We start from the raw sequence: 20,088 nt of genomic DNA on the forward strand, positions 1-20,088 counted from the left end.
GCTGTGAATTTGGCAGGGCCCTACCCACGTGCAAACCAAGGCCTGAGAGATGGGAGCGGGAGACACCCCTTTATGCCAGAAAAGAGTAGAGCCTTCCAATTACCCCCGCCCCCAGAAAGAGCAGTGGGAGGAGGGGCAGCAGCTCAGCCAGTTGCTGGATGGGACCTGGCCCCACACATCAGGGCAGGCTGGATTCCAGCACTGGGGCTCAACCCCATCTTTGCTCATGTCCCCCCAGAGGGCAATAGGGTCAGAAGCCTGGTCCCCTCTGACAGCCCATTTCTGGACTATTCCCCCCATGGCTCCATACACACAGGGGTGGGGGTCTCCCTTACCTCCCCCCCCAGACACCGCAGCCCCCCTGGACGGCCAGCGTGAAGGGCGGATGGGGCTGGATTGAGTAGGCACCGCTCAGCTCCCCTGCCCTACCTCCCCAGGGCTGTTGCTGCCATGTAACGGGCGTGGCCAGGGAACCGCTTGCTGCTCCATCTGCTGGGGAGCCCAGCACAGCAACGCCCCAGCTGAGCCTGGGGGCAGCAGAGTCCTGTTGCATGTGTGAGACAAGACACGCTGGGGGCAGGGCAAGGCCCCGGGGTGGGGGAGGGAAAAAGGGAGGGGTGCTCTGGCCCCCAGTATGGTGGAGAAGGAGCAAGGGCTTCAACACTCACCAGCGTCTTTCATCTCAGGCCTTTGGCCAGATGAGGAAGTGGCAGGTGTTAACTCACACGTGTCACCTACAATGTTCCCTCTAATTTTTGACAGGCCGTGAGCGCAAAAAATTTCTTCTTTGCAATTTTTGTGCGCGCGGTGTTTCACCTTGTGCACGGGGTTTAGGATCTGGGGGCACGCACACACGTGCACAGCTTCGAGGGAGCAGTGGTCACCTAGCACCTTCCATGTCTTGATCTGGAAGAGGCCACTGATTCAGCCTCAGCCCCAGGGAGGCAGGGAAAGATCACCACCCCCTTCCCCGACCTTTGGACAAACTTGATAAACTAAGGCACAGAGAGGGGCAGTGACTCACCCAAGGCCACACAGAGAGCCAGCAGCAGAGCTACAAATAAAACCCAGGAGTCCTGGCTCCCACACCCCACTCTGACCACAGCCCTGTCCCCATTTCAGGAGGGTCAGATCCTATTTTCCAAGCAATCCTTCCCCACTCTGCCCCTCTTACTTTAGGCTATTTCCACAGAGTTCAAAGGTGTGTCCTCTCTCTAAGGTCCTCCAGCTTCCCAGCTCCCTGCGGGGGAGCTCATGGGTCTTTTTAACGCAGTGGTGGGTGGCAAGAATGCCCCTCCCCCTGCTCGGTCCCAGTGAGATGTCTCTCTAAAGCACCTTCCCTTGGGATGTACCCCAAAAAGTATCTTCTCCCCATGAAGGGCATGCACCATCTCAAATACCCCCTCACCCAAACACTAGGCTCTCCAACCTGATTCCCCGGCTGCCAGGCCAGCTCCTGCCTCCCAGGCCTTTCAAACCCTCGCACTCCCCTCAGGAGGATTGTAATCCCATCTAGGAGTGCTCCTTGGCTTTCCAGCTGCCTGGGACAGAGAGGAAGGAAGCAGTTTGGACAGGAGCCACCAGAGACTTATCTCAGGAAGAGAAGCATGACCACTCCTGAACCCCCCACAGGCCACCACCTCCCTCCCACTGGGAACTGCATTTCCCTTATCAGCTGCCATCACTTCCTCCTAGTGACAATGAGGGTGGGGGTGTCTGCTCAGCTTCACCTGCCTCACTGGCAGCTCTCTCCCCACTCCTTCCCCCCCAAACCCAGAGCCCTTGGGGAAGGGCTGAAATTCAATATCCCTTTGGGTGGAGTGCCATTGTCCCTATGCTGGCTCACTCCCTGATAACCTGCAGGGATCCCATTGGCTCCAGCTAAGCAGGGTCAAGCCAGTTCAGGATTTAGAGGGGAAACTGAGGAACATCTTGTGCTGCATGTGGTCAGGCCCTAGCTAAGTCCATACCTAAAGCACGGTGTGGAGGTGAGACCTCTGCACGGCCTCTAATCAAGCTGAAACACTGGACTGACCGTGCAGCACACGCTGCAAGGGGACACGGTCACAGCACGGTTATAGCAAGGCTACAGCCTAGGCCTTCACCGGCGCTCTTGCGCCAATCCGCCAGCATGATGACTGGAGCAGGCGCTGTGCTGCCGCCAAGACATCAGAGCTAAATCCCGGGCACTTGTGCTCATTGAAGATCCTGGGGTACTTTTCATGAGAGTCAGGGCACTGCCAGGGGTCAGTGGGGGTGGGGTGTGAAGGCAACAGGGCTGCACTGTGCTAGGACTCCCATGGGTGCTAGAACAATGGCGGGCGAGTCACAGAAGTACTCAGGTTTCAGAGGAACAGCCGTGTTAGTCTGTATTCTCAAAAAGAAAAGGAGTACTTGTGGCACCTTAGAGACTAACCAATTTATTTGAGCATGAGCTTTCGTGAGCCACAGGATGAAGTGAGCTGTGGCTCACGAAAGCTCATGCTCAAATAAATTGGTTAGTCTCTAAGGTGCCACAAGTACTCCTTTTCTTTTTGAGAAGTACTCAGGGAAGCCTAGCTCTAAGGCCAGACTCTCCCCTGGCCCCAGGAGGAAGCCGAGCGCATGGAGCCGACAGCCTGGGGAGGAAGCAGTTCTGCTCGCAGAGGAGGAGAGAAAGAGACATGCAGCTGGACCTCAGCTAGGCCCAGGAAACCTGTTCCAAGGCACGCTCACCTGCTAGTGCTTTGGCTGCACTTGTTCTTTGTGGGGCTGCCTGCAAGCTGCTGCAGCTCGACACTAAAGGGTGTTTAATTGCAGCACAGACATGCCCAGTGGCTGTCTACTGGGGCTATTAAACTACTACAGCCCAGCCGGCAGTGCTGTACGAGATTCACCAGCTCAGAGGCTCGTGGGCCAAAAATAACATGTAAGAATTATTTAAACAGGTGCTTTGTTTGGATTTAAACTTTTCTCCCCTTCCCACGCTCGAGCCAGGGGTTGCAGCCCAAAGCAGATGAGGACTTGGAGTCTATTCCCAGATGTGCCATGGACCTGCTGCAAGCCCTGGGGCACAACCCCTCCCCCTCGGCCTCCATCTCGACCCTGCATCTCATCTTCAACTGTGAGCTAATCGGGGCAAGCACTGTTTTCTTGTTTTAAGTACACACAGCATCTAGCAGAATGGGGCCCTGATCTCAGGTGGGGTCTCTGAGCTCTACAAATAAATAATAAACATCCCGCCATTGGGCTACTGCATGAGAACCTGAAGGCAGACACAGAGCAAAGACGAAAGGGAAACTGGCCAGTTTGGTTTAATTGTTGACACTGAGAAAAATGAAACAAAGAATTTGCACAGCAGGATCACTGATGGGTTAGTCCTGTAATAAACTCCCTCCCTTTGAACGCCTTGGGGTTCACTGGTACACAAGGAAGTGTTATTTTAGGGGAACCCATCCCCATCCATGGGGGATCCCATGGAGGAGGGGAAGTGTGTATTGATCCCTTCTAACAGTAGTGATTCTCCTACCTGCGGGAGCAAGTGGGGGGCGGGCGGCTGTCCTGCTTCCCCGAGCCGACGAGACGCTCGCCTCAGCGATCGGTTTGGTGACAGGCTCTCGCTGAGCGCTCACAGGCAGCGGTACAACAGTAGGGAGTCCTGTGGGGAATTGAAACAGCAGCACCTCTAAATCACATGCCTGCTTGTGAGGCATAACAGAGAATTTCACAGCGGCCGTGCCACCAGCATGGACTGAAAATTGATCAGAGTCACTTCGAAACAGACACAGCACACCATCCCACTGCAGACTCTGGGCCTGAGCCCCCCTGCTCTCAGGGAAGGGATAGCGGTCACCACAAACCAGCGGGTAGGACCCTCCTCATGTCACCACATCAGCAAAGATCAAACATCCAGACGTGAAATTGCAAATTACACTGCGCTCTGCAAATTACATGGAAAAGGTCACCTCTCCTTAGTGTGCCGCGGCTACCACATTCTTTTTAAGTTGAGCTGTTGGCACACGAAGGAGCATCTCAGAGCACTGTGCCAGCATGCTGTAAATCAGTTTGCTCCCCATGGGATTAGCAATGAATTAATGAGGGCAAGGACTGTCTCCGGCCTGTGTTTGTGCAAGTGCCTAGTGCAATGGAGTGCTGGTTCCCAGGAGTGGCTCATTTCAGGTTGCTCTGTGCCAGGCCAGTTCAGACCCACCATGTCAAGCCCTATGTTCAGTCAAATAGGTTGGCAGAAAAGTTTGTAAAAATAGCCATAAATAGTAAAGACACTGATTTAAAAATAAATATCCCCTCCCCCAGGGACATGTCTACACTGGCCTGTGTCAGCTGACTCAGGCTTGCAGGGCTGTGAACCTACAGTGTAGACATTTGGGCTTGGGCTGGAGTCTGAGCTCTGGGACCCTGTGGGTCGGGAGGGTCCCAGAGTCCAGACTGCAGCTTGAGTATTAATCTCTACACCGCAATTTTACAGCCCCATAGCCTGAGCCCCACAAGCCTGACCCCCACAAGCCCGAGTCATCTGACACGGGCCAGCTGTCGGTGTTTAATTGCAGCGTAGACACACCCATTGGCTTCTCTACTGACACTGTTAAAACTGCTACAGCACTGCTTACAGCACTGTACAAGCCTCACAGGCCAAAGGACAAAAGCCTTCGTGCCAACACCTAGCAAATGACTTGGGCCAAAGACAGATCACCCTGAAGCAGTTGTTAAGTAAAGAGATACAAGCTGGAATCTGGAACTGGAGAAACAAGAGTGTCCAGCAATCTCAACTGCAAGTGGGAGAGGTTAGATTTCAGGCAGCTGACAGGTACCTGATACAGCATCAAGACCACACAAGGCCTGAGGTCAGCCCTACAGGAGGGACACAGAAGGCATCTAAGCACAACCAAAGAGGGCACTGGCTCTGTTTCTGTGGGCCATCCCAATTGTCCCAGTAGCACGACCTGCCCATCCAGCCACTGACAATGGCAATGCACCAGGAGCGGTCTGGGCTCCAGAGGCAGAGCTGTTTGGGGAATACTACATTAGCAGAAAGGCACGGTAGTCCAGACACAGCAGCAGCATCACCAGCCCTAAGCACTGAAAAATCATCAGTTGGGTTTAAAACCCACAAGATATTAAAAAAAACACGTACACATTTTGGGTTCTTTTTATTTGCCTTCTGGTTTCTGAGCCTAAAAGTTACACTGAGGTCACATTTTCAAACTTTCCCCTGCAATCATAATGGCTAGAAACTTGCTTTTTATAGACAAACCAAAGCAGAGATTCTTACATATTCATGTGACTCCAGGAGCTGGGGCTTAAAGACAGACCCTAAATATAGTGTGACTCATGATGAAGTCACACAAGTTAGCAATGCTGCAGTCCCTACTGACAGATGTTCAATAATAGCAAAAATAATCCTCTCAGGACGGTACAAGAGCCAAGGACCAATGGATCCAGCTATGGAACGGCCTTCCTGAGCCATTAGCTGAGTCTAGACTCAGAGCAACTTTAGGGACACAGAGAACCTGGCCCTTGGACAAAGCCCGTTACTGGAGTGACATTCATAACCCTCCTGCCCCGCCCCCCGAGAATAAAAACCAACAAATCCCACCATAAGACCAGCTTTCTACCTCAAAAGGGAGCAGAACCAAAGACTCCAAGGAATCCAGTTGCTAATGGATATTACATGGGAGGTGCCCACACGCTACATGGTGAGTATCGGTACAAGCCCTGACATTGCCCGATCCTGACCTGCCTGCCTACCTTCTCGATCCCTTTTGGGAGAGTTAATAGCTGGCTGGACCCCTCTGCGTTTGGCTGAGGTTATGTTTTATTTGCATTTGGTTTTCAAAGAAAAAGGAAGATGCAAGAGGAAGCCCTGGAGTCAGTGACCCCTGACCCCTCTCATGTGACAATCTTTGTAACCCTGACCTAGATCCCTTCATGAGCCTCTTGACTGCTGGTGTTGGCGAGGCTTGGATTCAGGGTACTTCCATCGTGTTAGAATGGCACATCCTCTTTTATACAACGCTTGTGCAATACTTCCTTAGACAATAGTTCAGGGCTATTTTTTCAAAAGTCTATTAGTCTCCCTCCCTAAGTAAGCAGGGCTTTCTGTTTAAGGGGATAAGAAGATGGGGCTGTTGCACCCTTGGTTTTGCATTATTTATATATTTTATACTTTCCTGAGTCAGTTGTTACAGAATTAAAACCCAGACAAGTTATGTGATAAACAGGTACTCAGCGTTTAAAACGTGGCTAACGTTTTTCCCTATGATTTGAGTGCATGAGCCGCAGACTTGCGCTGCCTCTATGGTCCAACACAGATCACAGACAAAGATCTGGTCAAGCCGGTCTTCACTAGACAGCCACAAACAAGGTGAAAGAAAACCGCCATGGTTTCTTGCTGGCCATAATGTAAATGCTGAGATTCAGTGCAGAATTAATGAGGGCCAAGGCAATGAACCAGCCAGCCTTGTATAAAATGGCACACTTTTACTTTGCAGGCTACATCTGTGAGCACCAGAACAAACAACGGAGGCCAACAGGCGATGAATCCACCAGTTACAATCAGAAATATCCTACACCATGCCATAGATCTCCGAGTTATTAGTATGTAAATATCCACGCAAAGCATAACAGTTGTTGCCAAAATGGTTATAAAGACACTTATGGAATAAAGAGGCAAACCCTGTTGAGCAGTCTGGTAAGTTGTTGATACATTTTCCGTTGAGGGTTTCTAACAGTACCAGGGAAACTGAGATAAGCCGACATGGTCTGATAAGAAAACCTTGTACTTAGAATCATAGAATCATAGAATATCAGGGTTGGAAGGGACCCCAGAAGGTCATCTAGTCCAACCCCCTGCTCAAAGCAGGACCAATTCCCAGTTAAATCATCCCAGCCAGGGCTTTGTCAAGCCTGACCTTAAAAACCTCTAAGGAAGGAGATTCTATCACCTCCCTAGGTAACGCATTCCAGTGTTTCACCACCCTCTTAGTGAAAAAGTTTTTCCTAATATCCAATCTAAACCTCCCCCACTGCAACTTCTTATTTGCCTCATAAGGCCTCCTTTTAACCACAATCAAATGTCTCTCAATGACTAGGTCTAACAAACTAAAAATGGAAGCTCCTAGGGCAACAAACATCTAGCCTTTCCTAATAAACCAGATTGCGTAAGACAGTCTTGGAGTTTTCCTTCCAGACATAAGAATGTTACTCAGTCCTGGTCTACACTAGGACTTTAGGTCGAATTTAGCAGCATTAAATCGATGTAAACCTGCACCCATCCACACGATGAAGCCCTTTTTTTTGACTTAAAGGGCTCTTAAAATTGATTTCCTTACTTCACCCCTGACAAGTGGATTAGCGCTTAAATCGGCCTTGCCGGGTCGAATTTGGGGTACTGTGGACACAATTCAACAGTATCGGCCTCCGGGACCTATCCCGGAGTGCTCCATTGTGACTGCTCTGGACAGCACTCTCAACACAGATGCACTGGCCAGGTAGACAGGAAAAGAACTGCGAACTTTTGAATCTCATTTCCTGTTTGGCCAGCGTGGCAAGCTGCAGGTGACCAGGCAGAGCTCATCAGCAGAGGTGACCATGATGGAGTCCCAGAATCGCAAAAGAGCTCCAGCATGGACCGAATGGGAGGTACAGGATCTGATCGCTGTATGGGGAGAGGAATCCGTGCTATCAGAACTCCGTTCCAGTTTTTGAAATGCCAAAACCTTTGTGAAAATCTCCCAGTGCATGAAGGACAGAGGCCATAACAGGGACCCGAAGCAGTGCTGCATGAAACTTAAGGAGCTGAGGCAAGCCTACCAGAAAACCAGAGAGGCGAATGGCCGCTCCGGGTCAGAGCCCCAAACATGCTGCTTCTATGACGAGCTGCATGCCGTTTTAGGGGGTTCAGCCACCACTACCCCAGCTGTGTTGTTGGACTCCTTCAATGGAGATGGAGGCAACACAGAAGCAGGTTTTGGGGACAAAGAAGATGATGATGAGGTTGTAGATCGCTCACAGCAAGCAAGCGGAGAAACCGGTTTTCCCGACAGCCAGGAACTGTTTCTCACCCTGAACCCGGAGCCAGTACCCCCTGAACCCACCCAAGGCTGCCTCCTGGACCCGGCAGGCGGAGAAGGGACCTCTGGTGAGTGTACCTTTTAAAATAATATATATGGTTTAAAAGCAAGCATGTGAAAGGAATAATTTGCCCTGGCATTCACGGCTCTCCTGGATGTACTCCCAAAGCCTTTGCAAAAGATTTCTGGGGAGGGCAGCCCTACTGCGTCCTCCATGGTAGGACGCTTTACCACTCCAGGCCAGTAACACATGCTCAGGAATCATTGTACAACAAAGCATTGCAGTGTATGTTTGCTGGCGTTCAGACAACATCTGTTCTTTATCTCTCTATGTTATCCTCAGGAGAGTGAGATATCATTCATGGTCACCTGGTTGAAATAGGGTGCTTTTCTTTAGGGGACACTCAGAGGTGCCCGTTCCTACTGGGCTGTTTGCCTGTGGCTGAACAGAAATGTTCCCCGCTGTTAGCCATGGGGAGGGGGGAGGCAAAATGCAATCTTGTAACGAAAGCACATGTGCTATGTATGTAATGTTAACAGCAAGGTTTACTCTGAAAGAGCGTAGCCACTGTTTTATAAAATGTGTCTTTTTAAATACCGCTGTCCCTTTTTTTTCCTCCACCAGCTGCATGTGTTTCAATGATCACAGAATCTTCTCCTTCCCAGAGGCTAGTGAAGATTAGAAAGAAAAAAAAAAAACGCACTCGTGATGAAATGTTCTCTGAGCTCATGCTGTCCTCCCACACCGACAGAGCACAGACGAATGCATGGAGGCAAATAATGTCAGAATGCAGGAAAGCACAAAATGACCGGGAGGAGACGTGGTGGGCTGAAGACAGGGCTGAAGCTCAAATGTGGCGGCAGCGTGATGAGAGGAGGCAGGATTCAATGCTGAGGCTGCTGGAGGATCAAACCAGTATGCTCCAGTGTATGGTTGAGCTGCAGCAAAGGCAGCTGGACCACAGACTGCCACTACAGCCCCTGTGTAACCAACCGCCCTCCACCCCAAGTTCCATAGCCTCCACACCCAGATGCCCAAGAACGCGGTGGGGGGGCCACCGGCCAACCAGCCACTCCACCCCAGAGGATTGCCCAAGCAACAGAAGGCTGGCATTCAATAAATTTTAAAGTTGTAAACTTTTAAAGTGCTGCGTGGCATTTTCCTTCCCTTCGCCACCACCCCTCCTGGGCTACCTTGGTAGTCATCCCCCTATTTGTGTGATGAACAAATAAAGAATGCATGAATGTGAAGCAACAATGACTTTATTGCCTCTGCAAGCAGTGATCGAAGGGAGGGTGGTTAGCTTACAGGGAAGTAGAGTGAACCAAGGGGCAGGGGGTTTCATCAAGGAGAAACAAACAGAACTTTCACACCGTAGCCTGGCCAGTCATGAAACTGGTTTTCAAAGCTTCTCTGATGCGTACCGCGCCCTCCTGTGCTCTTCTAACCGCCCTGGTGTCTGGCTGCGCGTAACCAGCAGCCAGGCGATTTGCCTCAACCTCCCACCCCGCCATAAACGTCTCCCCCTTACTCTCACAGATATTGTGGAGCGCACAGCAAGCAGTAATAACAGTGGGAATATTGGTTTCGCTGAGGTCTAAGCGAGTCAGTAAACTGCGCCAGCGCGCCTTTGACGTCCAAAAGCACATTCTACCACCATTCTGCACTTGCTCAGCCTGTAGTTGAACAGCTCCTGACTACTGTCCAGGCTGCCTGTGTACGGCTTCATGAGCCATGGCATTAAGGGGTAGGCTGGGTCCCCAAGGATAACTATAGGCATTTCAACATCCTCAACAGTTATTTTCTGGTCTGGGAATAAAGTCCCTTCCTGCAGCTTTTGAAACAGACCAGAGTTCCTGAAGATGCGAGTGTCATGTACTTTTCCCGGCCATCCCACGTTGATGTCCGTGAAATGTCCCTTGTGATCCACCAGAGCTTGCAGCACTATTGAAAAGTACCCCTTGCGGTTTATGTACTCGCCGGCTTGGTGCTCCGGTGCCAAGATAGGGAGATGGGTTCCGTCTATGGCCCCACCACAGTTAGGGAATCCCATTGCAGCAAAGCCATCCACTATGACCTGCACATTTCCCAGGGTCACTACCCTTGATATCAGCAGATCTTTGATTGCGTGGGCTACTTGCATCACAGCAGCCCCCACAGTAGATTTGCCCACTCCAAATTGATTCCCAACTGACCGGTAGCTGTCTGGCGTTGCAAGCTTCCACAGGGCTATCGCCACTCGCTTCTCAACTGTGAGGGCTGCTCTCATCTTGGTATTCATGCGCTTCAGGGCAGGGGAAAGCAAGTCACAAAGCTCCATGAAAGTGCCCTTACGCATGCAAAAGTTTCGCAGCCACTGGGAATCCGTCCCAGACCTGCAACACTATGCGGTCCCACCAGTCTGTGCTTGTTTCCCGAGCCCAGAATCTGCGTTCCACAGCATGAACCTGCCCCATTAGCACCATGATGCATGCATTGGCAGGGCCCATGCTTTCAGAGAAATTTGTGTCCATGTCCTGATCACTCACATGACCGCGCTGACGTCGCCTCCTCGCCCGGTATCGCTCTGCCAGGTTCTGGTGCTGCATATACTGCTGGATAATGTGTGTGGTGTTTAATGTGCTTCTAATTGCCAAAGTGAGCTGAGTGGCCTCCATGCTTGCCTTGGTATGGCGTCCGCACAGAAAAAAGGCGTGGAACGATTGTCTGCCGTTGCTCTGACGGAGGGAGGGGCGACTGATGACATGGCTTACAGGGAATTAAAATCAACAAAGGGGGTGGGTTTACATCAATGAGTATTTCAGGCAGGACTTCACGGAGGATTCCAATAAGAAATGGTGCACCTAAGTAATTGTTCTTATTGGAACAAGCAGGTTGGTCTGGCCTCTGATTGATACATGGCTAGATTTACCTCGCTGCACCTTCTCTGTGAGTGACTGCAGTGTGACCTAGAGGAATGAGTCCCCTAGACGGGAAGGGGGGGAAGCAAATGAGTACAAAACAAATCTGGTCTATTTCTTGTTTTGATCCACTCCATCTACCTTTTACATCTTTGGCTGGCAGCAGATGGTGCAGAAGGACTGCAAGCCATCCACATCTCATGGCTGCTCAGCAGAAAATGGTGCAGTAGGACTGCTAGCCATCCTCATCTCTTGCCTGCCTGGCAGAAGATGGTACAGTAGGACTGCTAGCAATCCGTATCGCCTGCCTGCTCACCATAAGATGGTTCAATAGGACTGACTGCAGGACTAAAGAGAATGACCTGGCCAAGTCACTCCAAATTTAGTCCCTGCACCCATGTCTGCCCAGGCTCTCCTGATCGACCTCACAGAGGCGACCAGGAGCACCTCGGACATGACTATGATGGCTACCAGTCCTACTGTACCTTCTGCTGCCACAAAGCAATGGGTTGATGCTGCTGTGTAGCAATGCAGTACCACATCTGCCAGCACCCAGGAGACATAGGGTGACAGTTACCTGAGCAGGCTCCATGCTTGCTGAGGTATGGCATCTGCACAGGTAACTCAAGAAAAAAGGCGCGAAACGATTGTCTGCTGCTGCTTTCATGGAGGGAGGGAGGGAACAGGGGCCTGACGATATGTACCCAGAACCACCCGTGACAATGTTTTAGCCCGATCAGGCATTGGGATCTCAACCCAGAATTCCAATGGGCGGCGGAGACTGCGGGAACTGTGGGATAGCTACCCACAGTGCAACACTCCGCAAGTCAACGCTTGCCTCGGTACTGTGGAAGCACTCCCCCGAGTTAATGCACTTAGAGCATTTTCTGTGGAGGGACACACACTCTAATATATAAAAACGATTTCTAAAAAAACGACTTCTATAAATTCAACCTAATTTCGTAGTGTAGACATACCCTCAGTAAACTGTGCCAAGTAACAGATCACAGAGAGTTAGACTGCCAACCAAAAAGTACGTACAGTTGTGCAATTTGTTATTTTTCCATAGGGCAACCAACACCATCAAGCTCTCCAGGACTACGAAACTACATATGAACAGACATGCAACATTTGTTCAGTCCATGCGATCAGTTGCTTTTTCTCCTAGAATATGTTTCCTTGAGGGCTGAAATTGGACTCTTCCATCTTCAATCAATAGGTCTGAAAAGCTCATTCTCTTTCATACAACAGCAACAGCTTCTTAGCCAGTAATTTACAGCCAATTGTTTAAGAGTCCATTGGCCTCCCACCCCACATAAGAGGGATTTCTGTCTGGGTCATAGCAGGATATGGAGAGGCGGTTCCTGTCAAAAGGGAAGTAGGTTGCATAGGACCCCATGTACTTGTGCGTGTTAGAAATATAGGCAGTAGGGCATCTGGGCCAACACAAAATAGCCCTGAACCATTCATCTCCCCCTTTTTCTATATACCTCCTCAAATCATGCCCTCTTCCTTAAAAGTTGTGCCTTTTAATTTCCCCCCAGGCCCTCTGCAGTAGGCTTTTAGTCATCCTAACACGCGTTTTCAGTAATTGCCCAGGGCTCTCATCTACTGTCTTGTAGGGCTCTCATCTACTGTCTTGTATTATTTAACTGTCTAAAGCATCTAGGGTTAAGGTGTTATATAAAAAAAGAAAAATAATTCTTTAGGGCCCCTTAAATGTGATGCTAGACAAAAACAAAACAACATAGTTGTTGCTAGGGTATTATTTAAGGTGTAGGATGTGTGTCTGCTGCAAAATAATGATTTAGTTATGGAAATGAAGTAAACTTAATTTCCTGTTCTTGGCATCTCTTTAAGCTGTTACAGATACATTCAATTTAAAAAACATGTTTACATTATTTTTTAAATTTGTGATAGAAAATTGAAATAAAATATTTAAAAGCTAATTTTATTTAATTTTAATCCTGTGATTAAGAATTCTTTTGCTGCAAACACTAAATTCTTTTAGAAGACAGGAGGTGGCGGCTTGAGGGGATCGGTTTCTTCAGATAGGCCATGTCTCAATTATTAAGTAGAAGGAAAAAATGGCCCAAATAAAGGCTTTGCTTCTCCACAATTGACAAATGCTAGCCCTGTATAAACTGTCATTATTTCATTAGACCGCTACAAAATACAGGTTTGTGAGTGAGTGTGTGTGCGCGTGAGAGCACACTACAAAGCTGCTTCACTTACATTTATCAATGTTCTGTTTTTTCGTGTTATCTTTAAAAGCACATGTGACAGCTACAAAGCATTTGTACATCCTTCCTCCTTCTGGGACTGAAGACCCCTGGCAGAATAATGAGCAGGGGATTCTCTGATTTGCTCACCTCTACCCCTGTTTCACTAGGGTAGCCAGTCCCCAGACCTGGATTCAAACAAAATCCCATTGGCACGAATGACTAGCGCATAGGGACGAGAGGAAGCACAAAGCAGCTAAGGCTCTGAAGTGGCATTCACAGACCTGGCGCTGTACTTCTCACCCAGCACTAATAAAACAATCAAGGCGTTGGAACTGCCTCACCCCGTCCAGGGCTTTGGACGATGCTTTGGACGACACTGTTTCCACGTTAAACATTTGAAAGTTTATTTGTTAAACATAATTGCATCAAGTAAAGTTTTAAAAATCTAAATTCTGTTAAAAAAGTCAGGAAGAAATAATAAAAAGTGGTAAAAAGAGTTAGGACCTCTGACAAAAATTAGTACAAACTAGCCTCTCTTTTAAGTTAGGCCGCATGTATGTTTTGTATAACGTAATGCTGAAGAGAATCTAAAGCTTTCCTGACAGTTTACAAGTAATAAGTTTTTAGAACAATATAGGTTTGTCTGGAATTGCCTTTGAATGCTGGGCAATTCATTTAGGCAAAACTTTAAAAAGCAAGCTAATGCTACTTTTTTTGAAGACTGGGATATTTCTACAAAATATCCCCAAGACAAAAACTTGAGCGTGAGTGCTACAAAGCATTTTCATGTTAAACTTACAAGTTTATTTGTTAAAACTGTACGTGGTGTGATGATGCTTAAGAGAATTTAAACTTTTTAAAAAGTTAGGAAGAAATCGCATCATCCTCTTTGGTAAAAAGCATGATCACTTCTTTCACATTAGTTAGTTTAAACTAGCATTCGGAACATGCTAGGTGGAACTAGATGGGATTCCTGATCTGGCACAAGCTGTCGGGGCAGGGGAGTTTAGGGAGCCACATGGAGTTGGCATTTACAGACATGCACAGCTAATTAGCAGCACTTCCTCCCCTGCCCCCTGATGTTGTACAACATCACCCCAAAAAACACGGAGACCCAAACCCACTTGTCAAGTTGACAGCAAAGACCTCAGAAAGGAAAGGGTGAGAAGACAGCCAGGACTGCTGTCTGACTCTGCCATAGGCTGCATTCGTCTCCTTAAGAAAACATCCCCCAGCAACCCCTGCAGCAGAATCCTCCCTAGCAGGGCTCTAATCCTGGTGCTGATCAGTCCCTGGAGGGAAGCCCTGTTTTGCATTTCCTCTGAGGCCAGCCCTTGCTTTATCTTTATGGCTAAGGGGCTCCCCTGCTGGGAGGGAGACGATGACAGAGATCAGGAAGAGTTAAGGGAGTAAGCTGCTGATGAAGCCCGATCTGTCAAACCAGATGGAGAGGGGAAGGAGACCAAGCGGGGAGAAGAGACTGCCATTCTCTAAACAGGACCAGCCAAGGAAAACACAAGTTGGGCAGTGCCCTTTGTTTGCTTCTTTAGGGTGGATGTTAAAGAAATGATCCCAGTATCCCCCTCCTGCACTAGAACTGTAGGGCCCATCTAGAAGGCTCTCTAGAGTTGCTAATTTTGTTTGGAGGTATTCCTGGAGGTTTCATCACATGACAATCTCTAATTAATCTGTAATTCCTGGAGACTCAGGGCAATCCTGGAGGGTTGGCAACCCTTATTGGGAGTGATGAGCATTATATGCTTTGCGTGTGTATTCTGTTTTGGTGATTGTTAATAAATAGAGGTTAAGGATATTACTCCCAATAAGGCAGATGAAATTTTCCTGCTGGCCAGTCAGGATCGTGTCACAGCTGGGAGGAGGCTGAGCTGTGTCAGGGCCGAGGCAGAGCTCTGAGGCACACAGGAGAGACGTCAGCCTGCCCAGCCTCACCCGAGTTCTCCCCAGCTCCCATGTCAGCATGTCCCCAAACAGGAACAAACAACTGCCCTGGCAAGCATTGGCTTCTCAGCCTCCCTCCCCACACCCGTCCCACCTGAGGTTGCTCTCAGAGAAGAGGCCATGCACTGACTGAGCTGCAGGACTGAGGGGGGTGGCCATGGGGAGGGGAAGTAGCACCGGCCCAGTCTGGGGGGAGAGAGATCTCTCCTGCAGCCAGACACACGTTCTGCCACGCAGCAACACTGTCCACCCCACTGTCTCCCCCCGTCCCCATGACAGAGGGCCTGTAGGGCCAAACCTGAGTGGGCACACCAGCCAGTGGGGCGGCAAGCACTGCTCCTCCTCACCACTGCCATGGAGCCACTCCTGTCCCAGGAGCGTACCACCCTGGCCCCATGCCGCAGGGCGAAGCAGGTAAGAGGCACAGGGATTGGGCATGACACTGAGCCAGCCAGGCAGGGAGGTGGCAGCTGAGCATGGCCCAGACTCAGTGGACAACAGCTGCAGCAGGGATGGACGGTGTACACCACGAGAAAGTTCTTAGTGCCTCTGCCAGGGCTCACTCCAGTAGCTCTGCAGTGAGGCCCGAGGCCCACTCTCCATGGTCCCACATGCTGGGCAGTTGTTTTCCTTGGGATAAAAGTAGTTCGGACCCCTTGTTACCTGCTCCTGGGCTGGGAGCACGCAGATGGGCTGTGATAGCCCAATGTGTGCCATGCGCAGGTGGTGATTTTTTACCGTTGGAGCAAGATGATGGAGGGGATGCGGTCACTGGCACCTTGGCAGGGGGAGGGGCTGGATTTGGCAGACTCGCCCATCTCTTGTCAAAGGCTTTGTGCGGGGCCCTCCCCACATCGGGATTGGGGCAGCCGATTCCTTTCACCAGGGAATTCAGCTTCTCCAGGAAGGAGCCTGGGGCAAACTGGCCTGTTGGCAGAGAGATGAGGAGAATCATGCAAGGTGTCACGTCATCACTGGCTTCTGCTTCTACACTGACACAGAGAACCGCCACCCCCACTTCCCCTCCTATCACCCCCCCCCCCGCGCCCTGACCCCTTCCTGCTCACCACCACAGCTCCTCCCCTGTCTCAATCACTCCAGAAGCCAATCTAACATAATGTTGGAGAATGTGGCATGGCTCACTAGGGACACGCTGCCCTGGCTGGAAGAAAGCTTAGGAGAAACTGAGGCAGAGAGCGGAGAAGTGACTTGTCCACAGTCACACAATGGGTCTGCGCAGAGTGAGTCCTAGAACTCAGATGCCCAACTCCCTGCTCTATCCACTAGGACATGCTGCTCTTCCATGCTTTGTTCTCAAAAGATAAAGGGCATTACCTTCATTTGGCAGGCTGGCGGCCTCCATTGTCCTGTCTCGGGCGCTCTGCAGATGACTGGATGGTTGGTTTCCGACCACGGAGCTCGAAGCTGTAACAGCAAAATGTTACTCTGAGGGAGGCTGCTTCTCAGCAATGGGCAATACCCCCAGCTCCAGAATGCAGGAACCACTATGGAGCATGGCTGAGGTTTCCAATGGCCTCCAGGTCCCATTGTATTCTCAGGGATGCTGCTTTGTTTTCCTTATAACGCTCTTCTGTCTGCCCTTGTGCCACAGAAGCCAGCCCCAAGCAGACTCTGAACAGGCAGGCCCCTAGGCCAGTGTGTCGTCTGGAACCAGCCCTGGAGGTCTCTCCTTAGGGCTCTGGGGCTCGGAGCCAGCATGGAAGCACTGCTGTGGAATGGAGCTCCTAGCTCATTAACCTCATTATGTAAACACCTGACAAGTCAGTAGCAAACCTGACCCTGCTCTAGGGTTGCCAGGTGCCTGGTTTTGGACCTAGCAGCATCCAGTCAGTTGTACTGACCGGACACCAAAAGTCCAGTTACCCCAGGGGAAGGCATTGGGTCGTCAGCTCACAAAGTCCCAGAAGAACTCCACCCTAAGGCCCAGCAGGGAGGGTTTTCCCCTCTCAACCCCCAGCCGGCCTCAACTTTTCTGACTACAAACGTGGTCCCTGCAGAGAGCCCTGGTGGAAGCTTGTTCCACTGCCCAGGCCCTGCCCAAAGAACACACCACCACCAGCTGCCTATTCAGTCAAGGAGAGTCCAGCTCCAGCCAGGGGCAGCAAGTTGTATGGGCCCATGGTACCTGGGCTCCAGCAAATTCAGAGCCCGGAGGGCCTGGCTCCACCAAGGTTTGGGACCCCAGCACCCACCCCGCACCCCAACCCACTGTCCCAGCCCACGGCCCGCACCCAGCACCCAAACTACCTCACAGAGCCTGCATCACAAACCCCTCCTGCACCCCAACCCCTGGCCCCAGCCCAAAGCCTGCACCCAAACGCCATCCCAGAGCCCACACCCCATCTGCACTCCAACCCCTTCCAGCATCCAAACTCCTTCCCAGAGCCTTAGGCAGGTGTGTGGGGGAGACTTGGACCCGTTCTGGGCACCTCCACAAGTTATACAAACCTGCCACCCCTGCCTCCAGCATCTCCCCAGGCAGCAGGGAGAGGCAAGTCCAGGTGATTTAGCCTGACTCTGTTACAGAATTCTGTGCCAAGTCTGCTAAAGGAGACCATTCATGGGGTGGGTAAATCTGTATTAGTGGGTCAGAACTGCCTGGATTCAAGCTGCCTTTCGACGGCAGCACATGCTGGGCCTGGGCCCTCTTTGCACCGGTAGCCCTGCTGCGAGCTGTGGCAAAGCATCTGGAAGACTGCAGACCAGATATTCATCTCCCCCTTGGTATGTTGCAGCCCAGCCCCAGAGGCCAAGCAATAAACAGGGAAGATGGAGACAGCCTGGGATTTGCTGGCAGTTTTGTTTGCAAGCTTTTAGGTCTTTAACGGATTGTCTATATGGCGAGATCAACTGGCACTCCAAAGCAGAGCAATTATTTTGGAACAAAGTCATTTATTTCTATGCAGCGTCCATGCAGAGAGCTATTCTTAGAGCACGGTAGTGGATCAGCAATCGTTACCCTGCTATAGCTAAGCCGTGAGGTTGCTCTGACCTGTGTAGGTAAGGCCTAACCCTCCAAGATAACATTCAAGGTTGGGTCAGAGATCTGCAAAGGTGCCCACATGGAAACCAGGGAGGTCTCTTGGCCTGGGAGCACTGCAGATCCTCTGCTCTGTTCTTTCCCCAACGCTGCGTCCACTCCCCCCCACTCCTCCTCCAGCCAGCGTAATCAGCAGAGTGGTTGGGGGAGGACATAGGACGCATGCACCGGGCCTGGTTCTCAGTTACTCCATTCTGCACTTGGGGCAGGGCTGGAGGAGGATCATGGGCTTTAGACGACCTTTGCGCTTCTTTATTCTGGGACTATGCAGTGGCCGGCCCTACTTCTAGCGTAAGTGAGATCAGTCACTGCAGTGTCGTATGCTCCAGCCATGCCCTGATCCACCGGTTGTAATAACTGGGCCTACACATTTATCCTGTGAGCTCAACTATGAGAAGTGAGTGGAAGGTCATAGAATGTCCCAATAACCTAGAACAAATATTGATGGGAAAAGATAAGAATGGGAGACAAACTGGAATAGTCCGCACAAAAGGCCTCCTAATATAACTCAAGGACTTTGTTAAGATCATGCCTGGTGAATAAGAGCAGTATGAGACCGAAAATCAATTAACCCACATTGGTGTTGGAAATTAGGTTTAATTGGCAGACAAAACAACAAGGGGATGGGCTATTCCACCCAACACTCCCTGGCTATGGCAATGAGCCTCAGCATCACAGCTGCCACCTCCACCATTGCGTAAGATCCCGAACCTTCGCCCATCCTGGTCCTGAGAGATGTCCTGACCAGACCGGACCAGAGAGCGGGACCCAGATGACATCACCATCTCTACTGGTTCCAGCTGAATCTCAAGCACCCCCTGCGATGTGAGACTTTGTTTTCCTCGCTCAAACGTGTCCTTTTCCAGCTGTACCTTATTTCTTCACTTTCCTCTCTCCCTCTCCTTTTTCCTCGTGTTTACTATGAGCTGGCCAAGACTGCATATTTTGCAACAGTGCTTTAAGCCTGTGACCAGAAAGAGGCAGCTCAAAGCAATGCCCTAAACAGCTTGATGCCGGTACAAGTTTGCCAGATCTTGGAGTGGCTCATAAGACCCTGGGGCTCAGCCTGTGTTTTTCCAGCAGCGAGGCTACAAGTGAGCATCAACTCCAGAGACTGAAGCTACAGTTTCTAACTTAGTTGTTCTTTTCTTCCACCTTGGGTGTGCATTTTATCTTCTAGGAAACAGGACTGGACTTTAAACAGCTCTAGCCCATCCCTTTCCCCCCAAAACGACACTTATCACAAGGTGGTTTTTCCTTCTAAAGTCACTCTCCAGCTAAAGGGAACAAGGGATGCTTTAAAATGAAAGCCTTATTTAAACATTTCAAAGCTATAGGACTCAGCAGGATGAAGTTTCTGTACCAAAACCCACATCTTGTTCAATTCTGGACAGTGACTGGGTTGTGTTAGCACCTTTGACTCTCGGGGCCCCTTTTATCCATCTAAATTAAATACTCTTTCCCCCCCACCCACCCCACACACAGGATGCTGAGAGCAGGGCAGGTTCAGGTTCAGAAACCTTCTGCCAGCTCCATAAAATCACAGAATAACAGAGTTGGAAGGGACCTCTGGAGGCCATCTAGTCCAATCCCCTGCCCAGAGCAGGACCAATCCCAACTAAATCATCCCAGCCAGGGCTTTGTCAAGCCTGACCTTAAAAACTTCTAAGGAAGGGGATTCCACCACCTCCCTAGGTAACGCATTCCAGTGTTTCACCACCCTCCTAGTGAAAAAGTTTTTCCTAATATCCAACCTAAACTCCCCCACTGCAACTTGAGACCATTACTCCTTGTTCTGTCATCTATCACTGAGAATAGTCTAGATCCATCCTCTTTGGATCCACCTTTCAGGTAGTTACAAGCAGCTATCAAA

General features: G+C 50.3%; 1 protein-coding gene across 3 annotated transcripts in view; it reads right to left on the reverse strand.

Annotated features, from left to right (window-relative positions):
* LOC125626180 (uncharacterized) overlaps window positions 1–20,088 on the reverse strand; it is a 56,364-nt gene that overhangs the window by 22,122 nt on the left and 14,154 nt on the right. For 2 of the 3 annotated variants that reach the window (XM_075122797.1, XM_048828897.2), the window contains exons 2-4: window positions 16,490–16,579; window positions 15,893–16,081; window positions 3,509–3,637 (exon numbers count right to left, since the gene is read on the reverse strand). In XM_075122797.1, the coding sequence (XP_074978898.1) occupies window positions 3,509–3,637; window positions 15,893–16,081; window positions 16,490–16,517 (346 nt within the window). In that variant the 5' untranslated portion in view covers window positions 16,518–16,579. Of the gene's footprint in view, window positions 1–3,508; window positions 3,638–15,892; window positions 16,082–16,489; window positions 16,580–20,088 lie in introns of those variants that run through there. The other variant, XM_048828898.2, reaches the window with a different exon arrangement.

The sequence above is a fragment of the Caretta caretta genome, chromosome 24 (genome assembly GCF_965140235.1).
Source record: "Caretta caretta isolate rCarCar2 chromosome 24, rCarCar1.hap1, whole genome shotgun sequence".
NCBI classification, from domain to species: domain Eukaryota; kingdom Metazoa; phylum Chordata; order Testudines; family Cheloniidae; genus Caretta; species Caretta caretta.